General features: G+C 43.9%; 1 protein-coding gene across 1 annotated transcript in view; it reads left to right on the forward strand.

The window, feature by feature from the left end:
- ARHGEF2 (Rho/Rac guanine nucleotide exchange factor 2) overlaps positions 1-17,012 on the forward strand; it is a 51,776-nt gene that overhangs the window by 3,693 nt on the left and 31,071 nt on the right. The window contains exons 2-5 of the mRNA XM_052636492.1: positions 6,971-7,269; positions 8,638-8,755; positions 15,189-15,227; positions 16,743-16,860. Of these exons, the coding sequence (XP_052492452.1) occupies positions 6,971-7,269; positions 8,638-8,755; positions 15,189-15,227; positions 16,743-16,860 (574 nt within the window). The remainder of the gene's footprint in view (positions 1-6,970; positions 7,270-8,637; positions 8,756-15,188; positions 15,228-16,742; positions 16,861-17,012) is intronic.

Raw genomic sequence — 17,012 nt, forward strand, 5'->3', positions numbered from 1 at the left:
ATGGCTAGAATTTTAAAATCTCTAGTCCTAATTCACCCAGCGTCCCCTTCCTCTAAGGCCTGGCAGTACCCCCTTCATCCGTCTGAGTTAATTGTGAGATTTAAAGGGCCACCAACTCATGTCTGAGGCTCAGAGGCCTGCAGATTCCAGATCACTCCATCCATTCAGATGAGGAGCTTCCTACGCCACCCCCTGCCTTTAGGTGTTCCCTGGGATCTAATGGGTTAATTCCTTGGGACTCTATGGTCAAAGTCTTCTCAGGTGTGTCCCTCTGAACCTGAGCCCTTCTCTTGCCCCACCCTTCTGGCATGGCACCCAGGATGCAGGCCAAGAAACTGACAGGAGGTGGAAAGGGACTGATTGGTTTTGCCCCTTTTATTCCCTAGCATCCACACATCAGGGGCTAGCCTGGGTCCCAGCAAACCTCTGGTAGAGAAAGCACACAAGCCTAGCAGAAAGAAAGGACAGGATCCGTAGGTTCAGTTTGCAAATCTGTTTCAAGAAAGAAAGAAGATGGTCACACTTGGAAGCCCAAAGCAGCAGAAGTCCTGATTGCTTTGTGAGCCTAACATATCAAAGAGATGGGGGTGACTTGGGGTGGGTGTTTCAGATGCTTGATGGCTGACCTTTATGGAGATGTCATGGGACTTCCTTGATGGTCCAGTGCTTAAGACTTTGGGCTTCCACTGCAGGGGGCACGGGTTCAATCCTTAGTCGGGGAATTAAGATTCTGCATTTTGAGCTGTGGTATTGGAGAAGACTCTTGAGAGTGCCTTGGACTGCAAGGAGATCAAACCAGTCAGTCCTAAAGGAAATCAGCCCTGAATATTCATTGGAAGGACTGATGCTAAAGCTCAAGCTCAAGCTCCCATGCTTTGGCCACCTGATGCGAAGAGCTGACTCACTGGAAAAGACCCTGATGCTGGGAAAGAGGGAAGGCAGGAGGAGAAGGGGATGACAGAAGATGAGATGGTTGGATGGCATCACCGACTCAATGTACGTGAATTTGAGCAAGCTCCAGGAGACAACAAAGGACAAGGAAGCCTGGAATGCTGCAGTCTGTCGGGTCACAGAGAGTCAGACACGACTTAGTGAGTGAACATCATATTCAGCACATATTTCTTTAGCACCTATCAGTGTCTGGCAGGACCCAGAAAGGTCTATGTGCAAACACAGTGGTGGGGCACTGTAGTCATACATGACTGCTAGAAAAATCATAGCTTTGACGATACAGACCTTTGTTTGCAAAGTGATATCTTTGCCTTTGAGTATGCTGTTTGTCATACTTTTCCTCCCAAGGAGCAAGCATCTTAATTATAAAATTATAAAATTCAATTATAAAATGAACAGTGCCATAAGGCACTGTTGTTGTTTAGTCATTAAGCCGTGTTCAACTCTTCTGCGACCCCATGGAGTGTAACCCACCAGGCTCCTCTGCCCATGGGATTTTCTAGGCAAGAATGCTGGAGTGGGTTGCCATTTCCTTCTCCAGGGGATCTTCCCAACCCAAGGATCTAACCCGAATCTCTTGTACTGGTAGGTGGACTCTTTACCGCTGAGCCACCTGAAAAGCCCTCACTTACACAATGTCGAGCACATAGCAAAATCTTGTATGTCCTACACCGAGAAACGGAGCAATGGTAAAGCCAAGTCAGGGTGAGGTGAGGCGGTGTTAGAGACTTGGGTACTGTATGACCCACTGTAGAATGGGGTGTTCGGGGAGCAGGGAGAGGTGGGGAGGAACTGTGGTTACTGAAGCCTTCTTTCTTTTTTTTTTTAAACTGAAACCTTCTTTACCTGAAGCACTGCTGTCTTTTGTGTGGGATACTGTTGGATTAATGATTTACTTTCTATGCAAGAAGAAGCAGGTATATTAAATTTTGAACCATCAAAGGGTTTTCCATGACCCTGTCCTCCAGGGCTAGGAGACCCCGAGGAAAAGCCCACAGATCATGCCATCTGGCCTCTCCCTTCCTCCCCATTCTTTACTTTCTAGTTTGTTCAGGTCTTCCCCATTATTGCCCCTTTGGGGAGATTTAGGACCCCAGAGCCAAACCCAGGAAGCCACCCAGACTGTGAAGGGGCCTGACAGCATTGCCCACCATCCCACATGCCCAGCTGTGTGGTTGCTCTCAGCAGTTCCTACCCTCAGTGTCTGCTGACTGCAAACAGAAGCAGGGCCCTCCCTGCCCACCACCCATCACCTCATTCAGATATCTAAGATCCAGAGGAAGTAGAAAGGACAGATTTAACTTACCCCCATCTAATTTCTTCTGGAAGCTGCTTTCGCTCTTTGGCTAGTGTGGAGGGGGCAGAAATGAGGATGAGAATGGGAGTGGATAACAACGGTGCTGGATTTCTTTTTTGTTTTTTCCTTTGGCCGAGCAGTTTGTGGAATGGACTCTTAGTTCCCCGACCAGGGATTGAACCTGAGGCCTCGGCAGTGAAAGCATGGAGTGCTAACCACTGGACTGCCAGAGAATTCCCCAGACTTCTTTCAAAGCTAGCCACGTGCGCTCACTGGGAGCTTGCCTTCTGGTTTCAGAGGAGAACTCAGGTTCTGCAGTGTGTTGGATCTGCTGTGGAAACTCAGCTCGACCTCCTACAGCCCTGTGACCTTGAGCAAGTTACTTTCCTTCTCTGTGCTGCCTGTTTCTTCTGATGTAAAACAGAAATAATAATATCTATTTCAAGAAATGGTTGTGAGGGTCCCACAAGATGATGTAGGCACTGATTGTGGGTTTAAGCCTCTACCCCTGTAGGCTCAGATGCTACTTAGGAAATGGATGAGCTGGGGTCTTTGATGTCCCTCTTCCCTAAGCTGGTTAGAGACGCCTGGCTGGTGAGCAGTAAGCCTTACTGTCTCTCTTTAATCTCTTTTTCTCTCCTTCCTGAGATTTTGAGGCCCAGCTTCTCTAAATCAAGACTCTGCAAACTTTTTCTGTAGAGACCCAGATAATAAATATTTTCGGCTTTACAGGCCATATGGTCTCTGTTGCAACTACCAACTTTGCTGTCGTAATGCAAAAACAGCCTTATACCGTATGTAAATGAATGAACGTGGCTGTGTTCCAAGAAAACCCTTTATTTATGAGCACTGAAGTTTAAATTTCATATAATTTTTATGTGTCACAAAGTAGTATTCTTCTTTTGATTTTTTTCCCCCAGGCATATAAAAAAGAAAATAGTACAGATTTGACCACAGGCCATAGTTTGCCAACCTCTGCTGCAAATCACCAGAGGCTATTGCCCCTCCCTTCTCTTGCAAGAGTGCAAGTTCATCAAGGTCCTTCTTGCTCTGGTTGTTTGCGTTCTTTTATATCAGAAGTACTTTATGATAATTAGTCCCCATCACAGTTGTTTTAGTGTCAGCCTGTGGGTTATTTATTCACTCTCTTTTTAAGAGATAACAGTGAGGTAACCATCATATTGGAGAAGGCAATGGCACCCCACTCCAGCATTCTGGCCTGGAAAATCCCATGGATGGAGAAGCCTGGTGGGCTACAGTCCATGGGGTCTTGCTTCTGCCGTGGGCCTTCCTCTCTTCAGATCTCCATTTCTCAATGCTCTGCCTTCTCTCTGCCTCTAAATAACAGCAACAACAATAGTAGCATTTACTAAGTACCTGGTGTGCTGCGATTCATGGGGTCGCAAAGAGTCGGGCACGACTGAGCGACTGAACTGAACTGAACTGAACTGAATATGTGCCAAGCACAGTATTAGTCGTATTTACCTACATTATCATCAAGTCTTTCAATATCCTTGCAAGGTAGTATTATCATTCCCATTTTACAGATGATTCCAGAGCTCAAAAACATGAAATAAGCAATGTCATGTGGTTATTTATTGAGATGCCCAAGGTCACATGGCTCATGAAAGTGGCAGAGCCGGCAAATCTGCCGAACATCAAAGCCACCGTAGCATCCAGAAGAAATTACAGTCTCAGAGTTCTGAATAAGAGAAATCTCTCTCTACTAAAATAATACATGCCTCCCTCTCAGCACACGGTAGAATGTCTAACGAATCAATGGCGACTAGGGACATGAGGGAGATTACACACAGAGGAGAGATCAGGAGATGCCGAAGGTCGGTGTTGGTGGGGAAAGCATCTGATCCAGAGGCAGGAAGTAGAGTAAGGTGACTGAGGGCCCCTTCTGGCTTTCCTCCCCTGCCCCCATCCCCAGCATCTGATCCCAGACCTATTTCAGAATCTCCTATCTCTGCTCAGCGGAAGCAGAGATGTGACACGATGTGATCTCATTCAGGAGCTAAATAAAGCCATTGTGTGAGCCCCAGCCCTGGCTGCTCCCTTGTACCATTTCCTGAGCTCAGGAACCCAGGGAAAGATGGGAGGGGGCTAGGAGAGAACTGATGTGAGGAGCAGCAAGGAAGGGAACACAGAGCCACAGAAAGCGGAGGGCGGAATATCTCTGGGAGGGGGATGAGGAAACCTTGCTAAACCTCGTCTCTTTGAAGGCGAGAATGAAAGTTATTGACGAAGGAGTGGAATTTAGAAAACAGAAAAAACTTTCCGAAGAATGGAATGAAGATATGAGGGAGAAGGAGTCCCGTGGATTCCATTTTCACAGAGGTCAGAGACCATGTATGACATGACAGAAGAGGTTAGAAAGAGGGCAGATCTTTGAGAAGAGGTCAGATTCAAGGTGGTCTCAGTTGGAGGAAGAAGGGTGAGATCCCAGGACATGAAGATCTCAGGGTTAAAAACGTCTGTCTGCCAGGCCAAGGCAGCAAGGTACCACCTCCAACAGGAAGCATCTCCAGGGATGGAGGGAAAGGAAAGGGCTTCCACTCACTGCTTTTCATTCATCTAGTCAAATCCAGCCCTGTGAGCAAAATCCAGCCAGGAAGAGCAGGTAGAAGCTGGGTACAAGGTGTGTAGGTCTAACAGCTCTTTCTCTTTTCCAAGGTCATTGAATGCCAGATCTGAGGTCCTCATGGTGCCCCCTCAGTGCCCATTTCTGTCCTATTCCCAGCCCCTGTTGCTCTAGTGAGCACCCCGAGTTCCTACTCTTTCCTCCCTCCCAGCTTCCCTCAATACTTTTTTGTCAGTACCTCCCGCCCCTTGCCCCAAATCTCAGCTTTGAGACCCCTGGTTGGCAGGGATCATGCTGTGGCCCTGAGGCTCTGTCCTGCTCCCTGCAGAACTGCCCATCCCATTTATTTTATTTTTAAAAAGTATGTTTATTTGGCCATGTCGAGTCTTAAGATCTTTGTTCTAAGATGGGATGTGGGATGTTTCGTTGTGGCACACGGACTCTCTAGTTGTAACACGTGGGCTTAGTTGCCCTGTAGCATGTGGGATCCCAGTTCCCTGACCAGGGATCGAACCCACGTCCCCAGCCTTGCAAGGTGGATTCTTAACCACTGGACCACTAGGGAAGTCCCTGGGCCATCCTGTTTACAGATGGCACATCAGATGACATGAGGCCCAAGTCTATGGATGCAGAGAGAGGATGTGTCCCAACGGCTGGATGAGAGGCCCCCTCTATGTGGCTTCCCGATGTGCTGAGACACCAGGCCTGGGCTGGTCTCCTAGGCCTCTCCTTTTCTATTCTTAGACCCACCCGGCAGGGCAGCAGAATCCACCTGCAGAGGCCTGAGTACTTGTGTCCTCCCTTCCCCATGGTAGACAGGTGTGCAGTGGGGCACAGGCACCATCTCAGTGGTCATGGGTGCAGCGGCAGCAGGTTGCAGTGAGAGAGGGAGAAGTAGCTGGAAGGAATGACTTTCCAACAACCTGGACTTTAGGTGTGTGTGTGTGTGTGTGTGTCGGGGGTGGGGGTGGTGTGTGTGTGTGTGTGTGTGTGTGTGTGTGTGTGTGTGTGTCAGGGGTGGGGAATAAAATAACCTGCGGAAGGCTTGACACTCTCACAGGAAGCCTGGGAGGAGGGCAAGTTCTGGCTCATTGCTTCCTGGTCCTCCTGGGTCCTCCCAGCATCTCAGTTGCTTCTCTCTTGGGAGAAGAGGAGCCTGGGAAACTCATTCTAGCAGAAGTTCTGCAGAGACAGGGCCTGGGAGGGAGTGCAGGGGTAGATGCAGTTGATGTGAGCTGCCTTCCCGCCCCTCCTTGATACTCTGGTATTTGGTACTTGTTTCTGGAGCGGGGCTTATCATTTTCAACTTTAAGAGCTCCTGAGGGTTCTTAACTCTGAGACACACTGAGGCAAGCCCTGACAGCCTCCAGGACTGTTGGGTTATGAGAACAATGCCTACTGGGAGAGAGAGTGAAGGAATTTCAACGTGGCTAATTTGGGGGCCCTTTGCTCTGCTCCGTGGGGAAAGGTCAGAATAGCTGTCTTACTACCCAAATGACGGAAGTCTTAGAAGGAAGAAGTCATAATACTGTCTCACTTAACACACCTTTTCTCCCTACTGTTTTATTTGCCTAGACTCCTCCCTCTCCAACGTGGCCAAATCCTAACCACTCCACCCTTCCAGGCCCATCTCAAAGGCTATTTACTTCCTTCTGTTTCCCTTTTCCGAGTCCTCCAACTGGTTATATGTACTCAGCACAAAGCTTTCTTTTTTGAAACTTTTCTTGTGACATTTTGGGGAAACATTTCTTGTGCTTTTGTCTGCGTGCACACATGCACGCACGCACTCACCAGAATGAATTCCTTGAGGGTAAAAACAATATCTATTTCTCTTTGCTTGGCATGGTTTCCTGTCAGATAGGTGCTCATCAGATGAAATGATAATGAGTGAAGGAGGGTGTCATTATGTACTGGACAGAACACTAGACTGGGAGTCAGAAAACCCACGTTCCTGGTTTGACTCCTCAGCTAATTCTTTGTGTAATCTTGAGCCAACCATCCTCCAGTTCTGTGCCTTGGGGAAGGGAGGAGTGGGTGACCAGATGCTCTAGGCCTGACTGACTGTGACACTTTCCTAGTTCCACGGTTCCAGAGTTCTAGAACTCTGCTCAGCATTCTCTGTCTTCTTGATTCAGACTGGCCTGTGTGCGCCTCCCATGAACAGAGAAGTCCCGGAGGTGTTCCTCGCAGGTGGAGACCTGCTGCCCCGAGGCCACACTCGCCGCTGCCTCTCTGCGGTGGAGTCCAGAGCGCAGCTGGGGGAAGAGGAGGACAAGGAGGAGAATGAGAAGGAGAGGGAAAAAAAGGAGGGCGAAGCCTTCCATGCTGTACCCCTCCGAAGGTCGGGCGCTTTTCGTGCCCACGGCCACAACTACGACCCCTTCAAAAGGCATAGCTGGGGGCCGGGCAGGGAGCTCCAGGATCCACTGAACAGGTAAAACACCAGAGACTTCCTGTCTCTCCTCTCAAGTCCTAGACCCAGGAGAAAGTGGTTGGGAAGGAATGACAGGAGTTGAAGAGGCCTGGGCCCCTAGCCTCTTGCCTGGAGAGTCTGAACCCAGGCCTGTGGTGGGCCTTTGGGGAGAATGGACCCTGCCTTTCAACACGTAGCTCTCCCTAGTGTCCAAGCTCCTTCCTTCTACTAGTCTCCAGGGGAGTGGGTGAGACTGGAGAAGGGGAAGTGTGGAGGGGAGGTGAGTAGCAGGACGCTCGGGTCTTACTGCCTCCTCCCACTTGCGTTTCATAGCACATACAGCAGAGTCAGAGCTGGAAGGGACTCAGGGATCGTATGGCCCAATTGCCTCATTTTACACATGAGGAAACAGGCCCAGACAGCTTCAGAAGTTTTCTTGAGATGTGCTCCCAGAGTTGGGGCATGGGACCTAGCCCCCTTTCCCAAATTGCTGCCTGCCTGATGGTGCAGGCTGAGGCAGGCCCATGATGTTTAGACATCGTAGTCCAGCCCTATGATGGGGGAAGAGCTCCTCTCACTCAGGGTTCTATATATGCATGACAGACCGGAAGTGAGGGACCCAGCTCTTCCCCTCTCCTGGAAAAACCCTGACCACTTCCCCAAAGACAGAGAGGAAGCCAGAAAGAGAAGGCCCGGGGGTCAGTATGAAGGGTTCAGTGTGAGTGGTGCCTGTGAGGGCCTGCCAGCCTTGGAAGGGCCTGTCTCTCTCCTTTGGCAATGGTCTCCTTGGACAAATTCTCTTAGCCTGGTGAGTAGACCAAACTTCTCGAGCTCCTGGGCAGGGCTGGCTGGGCGTGTGACGGGAGAGGACCCTTGCCTCTGAACTGGCTTGGGAGGGAACTTGGGTGAGAAGCCTGGTGGTCAGGACTCATGGCACCTTCCTAAGAGCAGCTCGTCCAAGGCAGAGGTGCCTTTTGTGATGCCAGCTATATCTCAGGATCTTCCAGGTTCACCTTTCACGATCAGACACTAATTTTGTCCCTTGGGTTGAGAAGGAAGGGTGCTCTGGGCACACCATTTATTTGAGTAGGGGCTAAGGTTCGCGTCAGAAACCCCATCCCCTTCCCCTCCATGCTGACCGCCGGCTGTCTTCTGGAGGGCAATATTGCCCTTTGACCAGCAGGGGTCATCCTTGCCTGCAGCCAGTGCCACAGCTTTGCCCAAGCACAGCCCGAAAGGGAGGCCACTTTGGCCCTGGCCTGCGCCTATGCCAACAGGAAGGGCTGGGCTGGGGGCGAGCAACAGGGACTGGGCTGAGGCGGTGTTTCTCCCTGGTGCCCGTCACCAGCCACTGGGTACAGAGGGCAGCAGTGGCAATGTGTGTTTCAGGAATAAACTGCAAGCATCGGAATGCACAGGCCCCGAGGGGCCGTCCTTACTGCGGAGCCAAGAGGAGCTGGACCCTTTTCTGGACCTGCAGCACCAAGGTGGCCGACCCTCCTACGTGGTATGGACGAACAAACCCCCATGGCAGCTCCCTCCTTCCCCCGCTCTCCTGCCCCTTTGCCTGTCCAGCCACCAGTCTGTGCCTCTTCTGTTCGGCCAGCTGCTGAGGCTCTCTGTGCCCAGGGATCACTTTGACCTCATCTGACCAAATCTAGATCTGGGGTCTATACCCCTCTGTCTGCTTACCTGGGTCTGTGTTCTCTGTTTCCTGCTCTTGGTATCCTGCCTCTGCCTCTTTCTCCGAGACCCTCTGTTCCCTGCTTTCCGTGTCTCTGTGCTGATGTGGGCATCTCTGCCCCTCTCTCAGTAAAAGGCCCCTGTTCCCCCAGTTATAACTACTTCTTTCTGTGGACCCCACATTTCTCAGATTTGGAGATGAACTCACTATTTGTAGGATGAAACTAGGCATCTGGTAACCCTGAAACAGAATAGTTCTCTAACAAGATAATTACAGGACTATCAAGTAAGAAAGGATATAGAGATTGCTCAGGCTTCTGGCTTAAGGGAACATCACAGGGAAGATCTCAAACCAGGACCTAGGGACCACTGAGGAGACACGGAGGTTTTAGAGACACCTCTGCGTCTGCTAGCTAAGAGTCCCTGAGTATAGTCAGCCCTCGGTATGCACAGGTTCAGCATCCATGGATTCAACCAAGCATGGGTCAAAAATACTTGAAAAAAAAATTCCAGAAAGTTCCAACAAAACTTGAATTTACCTTATGCTGGCAAATGTTTACATAGCATTTACATTATGTTTGCAACTAATTTATGTGGTGTTTACACTGCATGAGGTATCATAATTAATCTAGAGCTGATTTAAAGTATATGGGAGGATACACACAAGTTATATGCAAATATTATACCATGTTATGTAAAGGACTTGAGCATCCTTGGATTTTGGTATCCATGGGATCCTGGAATCAGTCCCCCATGGATAATGAGGGACAGCGGTACATAGAAATGCCTCAAGACCAGTGACTTAAGGTTACCTCCTGTCCAGCACATACTGGCCAGTGTACCCACCCAGCCTCACGGTCCAAGTGCCTGCGGTTCAGGCAAGAGGCTGAGAAGAAGGGGCTGTTAACAGTCTGTCAGGGAAGCAGCAAACCCCATCTTATCCCAGGTCACACTTATCTCCATCAGCATTTCTGCATTTCTTCCCTCCAGCCCAGTTCGATGTGGGATAGTAGAAAGAACAGCGTTTGGGAGTCACACTAGTTGAACAGTGCATTTCATCTTTCTGAAAATCAGGCTACTGAAACCTGTCTTTTCAAGTTGTGATTGTTAGACTGGGGGAAAAAGTGTTGAAGTGCCCAATACTTCAGCTAATACATGAGACAGTGGGTTTTTCTTCCTCTTCTTCCCTCCAGGCCCTTCATACTTATTTCCCACCCCTTCCACCTCTCTGTCCGGCTGCCCGCTTCCTGGTATTATGTGTCTCCTTCTTTTCTCCCCTCTCTAGTGTTGTGTGGGTTTGTTTTTTTTTTTTTCCTCTTTTTATGCCTGCCTTCTCCCATTCCTCTCCTCTCTTCATCTAATCTTTAAGTACTTCCCTTAAATTTCTCCTTGTCTATCTGTTTTTTGTTTGTTTATTTGTCTGTTTCTTCCCACAGCAGCAAGTTGGTGTAAGTCCTCTGCAATGTCCACAGACTAAAAAGTCTGAAATTCATTAAACTAGACTGGGACTTGCAGACTGACAGTCCATGAGCCAAGTCTAGCTCAAAATTTATTTTGCTTGGCCAGCACAGTGTTTACAGTTTCTAAAATTCAGATGTCCTTAGATGGGAGCTTTATCCTCCAGTTTGCCCGAGTTGCTAATATTCTGTATTGTATTTTTCCATTGTCTCAAATGTAATATTGAAAAATGAATGCCTAAGCAATCAACCACCCATCTCAAGAACAAGAACATTACTAACACATTTATCTTTGCTTATGTCTGCCTCTCTTCTCTTATTCCCTTGCCTCCCCTCCAGAGGTAATCACTGTCTTCAGTTTTCTTAATAACTCATTTACTTTTTAAAAGTAGTTTAAAAAATAGTTTTAGCATGAAGTATTACCTAGTAATATATTATTTCTTTTTTGTTTCTAACTTTAAAAACAATTATGTATTCTACAAAATTTTCTATAACTTGCGTTTTCACTCAGCATTCTAATTTTTATCCACGTGTTGCAGATGTAGTCCGTTATTTTCATTCCAGTCTTCTGCTGATGGAGATTTGTATAATTTCCATTGCTTGCTATCATGAAGAGTGTCATTATGAACGTCCTTTTATCCATCTTCTGGTGCTCATTTGCAAGAATTTCTCTGAGGTATATCTTGGAGTAGCATTATTGGGTCCCAGAGTATACGATGTTCATTTTTTTGAGATAATGACAAACTTCTTATTTCTATCAGCAGTGTACAAGTGCTCCCGTTGATTCACATGCTTTCCATTTGGAATCATCAGATTTCTTAATTTTGCCAATCTAGTGGTTATAAATCTCATTGTGGTTTTAATTTGAATTATCCTTATTACAAATGGGATTGGTGTTTTTTTCTCTTCGCCTTGGTTATTTTGTGTTTCCTCTTCTGTGAAGTGCCTTTTCCTATCTTTTGCCCACTTTTCTATTGGATTCTTTGAAGGCTTTTTCTTTATTGTTTTGAATGTGTTCTTTACATATCCTGAAACTAATCCTTTGTTGTTATATGTGTTGCAATGATCTTTTCTCAAAGATTGAGAAAAGTGGTTTGACTTTTTCCTCTCTATAATGTCTTTAAAGAAACAGTTTCTTAATTTAAAAAGAACATATTTATTGAAGTATAACTTATGTATACAACATGCATTAAAAACTTTTGAGATTTTGATTGGCATTGCATTAAATCTAAAAATTATTTTAGGAAAAGTGGACATCTTTACAATATTGCTTCTTCCTACCCATGAAAACAGTATACTTCTCCATTCAATGTATTTCAATAAGGTTTTATCATATTTTTCCCATACCATTTATAGATATATATTAGATGTTTTCTTGGGTATATTATACTTTTTTTATCAAGATTTTATGGTGGCTCAGAGGTTAAAGTGTCTGCCTGCAATGCAGGAGTCCTGGGTTCGATCCCTGGGTAGGGAAGATCCCCTGGAGAAGGAAATGGCAACCCACTCCAGTATTCTTGCCTGGAGAATCCCATGGATAGAGGAGCCCAATAGGCTACAGTCCATGGAGTCACAAAGAGTCGGACACGACTGAGCGACTTCACTTTCACTTTATTGAAGTACAGTTGATTTACAGTGTTTCAGGTGTATAGCAAAATGATTCAGTTGTACATGTATAGATAGATAGGTATTCTTCAGATCTATTTACATTATAAGTTACTGCCAAGATTTTACAATTTTAGTCATCCTGGTGGGTGTTTTTCAATTGTCTCATTCTGGTTTTACATTTCATGTCCCTGTTGAAAAATTTTACTGGACACCTTTTCATATTCTCATTGGCCATCCAAATACATTGTTTTGTGAAATGTCTGTTCTAGTCTTTTGCTCAACTTTTAAAACAGTTTGTTACTCTCTTATTGATTTGTAAGAGCTCTTTATGTATTCTGGATTTGAGTCCTTTGCCAGATATGTGTATTTTGAATATCTTCTCACAGTCTTTGACTTGCATTTTTATTTTAATACTGTGTTTTAATAAACATGACTTTTTAATTTAGATGAAGTCCAATTTATCAGTTTTTTAATGCTTAGTGCTTTTGGTCATGTTTAAGAAATCTTGCCTACCCCAAGGATGTGAAGATTTTTCTCTAATGTTTTCTTCTAGATAGTTTTAGCTTTCATGTTTAGGTCTGTGACTTATCTAGGTTTTGTATATAGAAGAAATCTTAAAGTTTTGGGTTTTTTCCCCATAAAAATATACATTTTCTTCATTAAAAAAACTTAACTTTCTTACGTGAATTGCTGTGGTATCTTTGTTGAAAATCAAGTGAGTGTATTTGTGTGAGTCTGTCTCTGGGGTCTATTCTCTGTTGCATTGATCTATGTGTCTATTTTTATGCCAGTATCACATTATCTTAATTTACTGTAGCTTTATTATGAAAGTGAAAGTGTTAGTCGGTCAGTCATATCCAACTCTTTGTGACCCCACACCCACAGACTGTAGCCTGCCAGACCCCTCTGTCCATGAAATTTCCCAGGCAAGAATACTGAAGTGGGTAGCCATTCCTTTCTCCATAGAAGAGGGTTTTTTTCTTACAAGTTTTATTTATTTATCTATTTCTTGGCTAATGTAGCTTTTACTATAAATCTTAAAAATGTAGTGATTTAAGTTCTCCAACTTTCTTACTTTTCTTTAAAATTATCTTGGCTATTCTAGGTCCTTTATATCTCTATATGAATTTTAGAATCAGCTAAAATTCTCGCTGAATTTTTATTGAGATTATATTGAATTTAAAGATTAACTTAAGAAAAACAGACTTCTTTCTAATATTGAATTTTCTTATCCATGAAAAATGATATCTCTATTTAGTTAGGCTTTCTAAACAATATGTCTTTTAACAAAGTATTAGTTTTCTTCATACAGGTCTTGTCAATCTTTATTAGATTTATTTCTATGTGCCTTAGAGATTTCGTTGCTATTATAAATGCTTTCTTATATAAAGAAATTGTGTTAATTACATTTTATAATTATTTTTGGTTCATAGAAATGTAGTTGAATTAATTATAGTTATTCATCTTGCTAAACTCTCTTTTATCAGTTATAACAATTTGTGCATTTTCTTTTTGGCTTTTCTAAGTAGACAATCATTTCATCTTTAAATGAACTTTGTTTTCTTCTTTTCCAATGATTTCTTTCTTCCATTTCTTTTTCTTGCCCTATTGTGCTTGGCTAGGGGTCTATTGCAATGCTAAACAGTAATGGAGATAATGGCTATCCTTGTCTTGTTTCTGATTTTAGAGGGAGTACATTTCATGTTTTACCATTAAAATTGATTTTTGGCTGTAAGGTTTTAAAAGATATTCTATCAAGTTAAGGCACTTCCCTGGTGGCTCAGCCGGTAAAGAATCTGCCCACAACGCGGGAGACATGGGTTTGATCCCTGGATTGGGAAGATCCCCTGGAGAAGGGAACGGCCACCCACTCCAGTATTCTGGCTTGTAGAATTCCATGGACTGTATAGTCTATGGGGTTGCAAAAGAGTCAGACACAACTGAGCTGAGCAACTTTCACTTCACTTCCTCAAGTTAAGGAAGATTCCTTCTATTGGTAACTGCCAGGCCTTTGGTTTTACAATGAGTGAATGTTGGATTTTATCCTATGTTTTTTTTTTTTTTTTTTTTACTGAGTTGGTAATGTTTTTTCCTCCTTTAATATTGTCATTGAGGTAAATCACATTTAAAGATTTTCAGCATCTTAAACCACCTTCATATTTTTAGGAAAATTCCAACTCTTTCATGATGGATTCTCTTTCTTATGCACTGCTGGAATTCATTTGTGGCATCAATTATCTATTGCTGCATAATAGATCAACCCCAAACTTAATGACTTAAAACAACCACCTTTTTTTCCCCCTCAGAGTGCTATGGATGGTTAATTTGGACTGAGCTTAGCTGGGTATCAAGCTTCCCTGGTAGCTCAGAGGTTAAAGCTCCTGCCTGCAATGCAGGAGACCAGGGTTTGATCCCTGGGTTGGGAAGATTCCTGGAGAAGGAAATGGCAGCCCACTCCAGTATTCTTGCCTGGAGAATCCCATGGACAGAGGAGCCTGGTGGGCTACAGTCCACAGGGTCACAAAGAGTCGGACACGACTGAGCGACTTCACTTTCACTTTCACTTTAGCTGGGCATTCTTCTGCTAGTTCTGCCTGGCCTCACTTATGTGGCCACAGTTACCTGGTGGCTGAAAAGCACTGATGGTCAAGGATGGTGATATTCATGGCTGTGGGTTGTTAGGTTGCCTGTTGTGATACTTTGGTTCTCATCCATATGGCTTCTCCATCACATGGAAATATCATTCTAAGTGGGCAAGAGAGGATGCTTTAAGTTTCTTGAGGTATAGTCTCAAAAATCACATCATGCTGCTTCTGTCACATTCTATTCATCTTCGTAAGTCACGAGCCAGCCCAGATACAAAGAGTGAAGAAATAGATTCCTTCTTAATGGCAGGAGCTGTAAATAGTTTGTGGCTATTAAGGCATTTTAAAATCTATTACAGTTTGCTAGTATTTTGTTTGGAGTTTTTGCACTTCGCGTAAGAGAGGCCCATAATTTTCCTTTCTCATATTGTCTATGTGTAGCTTAAGAATCAAGGAAAGGGTTTGAAAGTTTTTGTTTTCTATTCTTTGGAAGAGTTTGGATCAGTGATCTCGTGCTTGAAAGATCTGTTCCTTGACTATAAAACTGTTTTGGCCTTGTGTGTTTTGTTTACGGAAAGATTAACTACTGATTCCATTTCTTTAATAGGACCATTCAGACTTTCTATTTCTTCTAGATTCAGTTTTGGTAAGTCATATTTTTTTTTAAATAATTTATCTCTTTTGTTTCCATTTTTAAAATTACTGGCGTTACGTTATAGAGAGCATGATCTTTCCAGTCGCCTTTTGCTCTTTCTACAGTTAGATCCACTTTTTCATCCTACTTTTATTGGCACATTACTTTTATCAAAGTTTTGTCTGTTCTATTGGCCTGTCTCTTGGTTTTACTGGCCTGTCTCTTGGCATTATTGATCCTATTTTATGCTGTTACTACTTTATTGATTTCTGCTTTTATCTTTATGATACCGTTTTTTTCTATTTTCTTTGGGTTTGTTTTGTTGATCTTTTATCTAACCTTTTAAGTTGGCATAGCTCATTAATTCTCAATTAAAAAAATTTCAATATAAGCATTTTAAAGTTATAAATTATCCTTGAGATACATTTTGACCATCTCCTACAAGTTTTGTTGAGTAGTATTTTCATTATTGTTGTTATAAAATATCTTTAAATTTCCATAATGATTTCTTCTTTGATCACCAAGTCTATTTGGAAGGGTATTTTTAATTTTCTAAATATTTGGATATTTTTTAAAAAATTTGAAATATACATACAGAAAAGTATATAAAACATATCTGTACAATGTAATGAATAATTAGGAAGCAAACACTCACGTAACTACTCTAGGTTAAAAAAAATAGAGTACCATCAAAGCCAGAACCCCCATGGGTCCCTCCCCACTCACAGCCCTCTGCTGATAGAGAGGACTACTTTCCTGACTTTCAAGGTCAGTTTTCCTGATAGAGTTACCGCATCTATGTGTATCTCTAAACAATATCAATTAGTTTTACCTGTTTTAAATTTTATATGAATGCAACCATTATGTATATAAGTTTTTTGTGTCTTCATTCTTTCACTCGGCATTCTTTGTGAGGTTCATCTGTATTGTTGGGTGAACTACAGTCTCTTTATTTTTATTGTTGTATATATAAATATACCATAGATTCATTATTCAGTCTGTTGTGAAAAGGGGCTTCTGGATTGTTTCCTATGATCTCTCTGATAGAGATTATCTGAAGTATGTTACATTTTGCCTTATGGACTGATCTATAGCCAGTTTTTGTAATGTTCTAAGTAGGGCTGAGGGAAAAAAAGGGTTCGAAAGATTGGGTGTGTAGTTTATGAATATTTCTATTCCCTATTGTTTTAAAACCAGACTGCCCCATTTTTTGTTTGTTTCTTTTGTGTTTTTTTTCACTATCTGCCTGACCTCTGTAGATTGAGTTTGTCACTTTGGAAACCATTCAGGGTAAATCTTTTCTAGGATATTTTCTATATTAAGACAGCCTCGATTTGAGTTGCAACAGAGTGATGACTGCTAAATAGCAGGAATAACTTCCTAACTATTTCAAGTGGAATGTTCCAGATATGGGTAGTAGGGAGGGGGAGAAGGCCTGCAGGGCCTTTTGCTGTGGGAAAGTGAAGAGCCTGGGGGGAAGATGGTTGAAGCTTGGTCTTTGCATGAAGATTCTTAACTTGATTCTAGGATCAGGGTTCCTGTCACCCACCAGCTGGCCCTTTGGACCACTCAGCCACTGGTATGCTTTCCAAGTCTGTATCCATGAGTGGCATCAATTGCTTCTTGGGCTGCTCAGACCCAGCTGGTGAGTAAAAGTGGGGAGCAAAGCAGTGGTGGCCTCTTCTTCTGCCAGTCTCACCCCAGTCCTCACAGCCAGCTGTAAATTTTGGGTCCAGAGGTCATGCGTTGTGTTCAACCTTGGAAACTCCAAAATGCCTTTATGCAAATGAGAGATCT

The sequence above is a fragment of the Budorcas taxicolor genome, chromosome 3 (genome assembly GCF_023091745.1).
Source record: "Budorcas taxicolor isolate Tak-1 chromosome 3, Takin1.1, whole genome shotgun sequence".
Classification (NCBI taxonomy): domain Eukaryota; kingdom Metazoa; phylum Chordata; class Mammalia; order Artiodactyla; family Bovidae; genus Budorcas; species Budorcas taxicolor.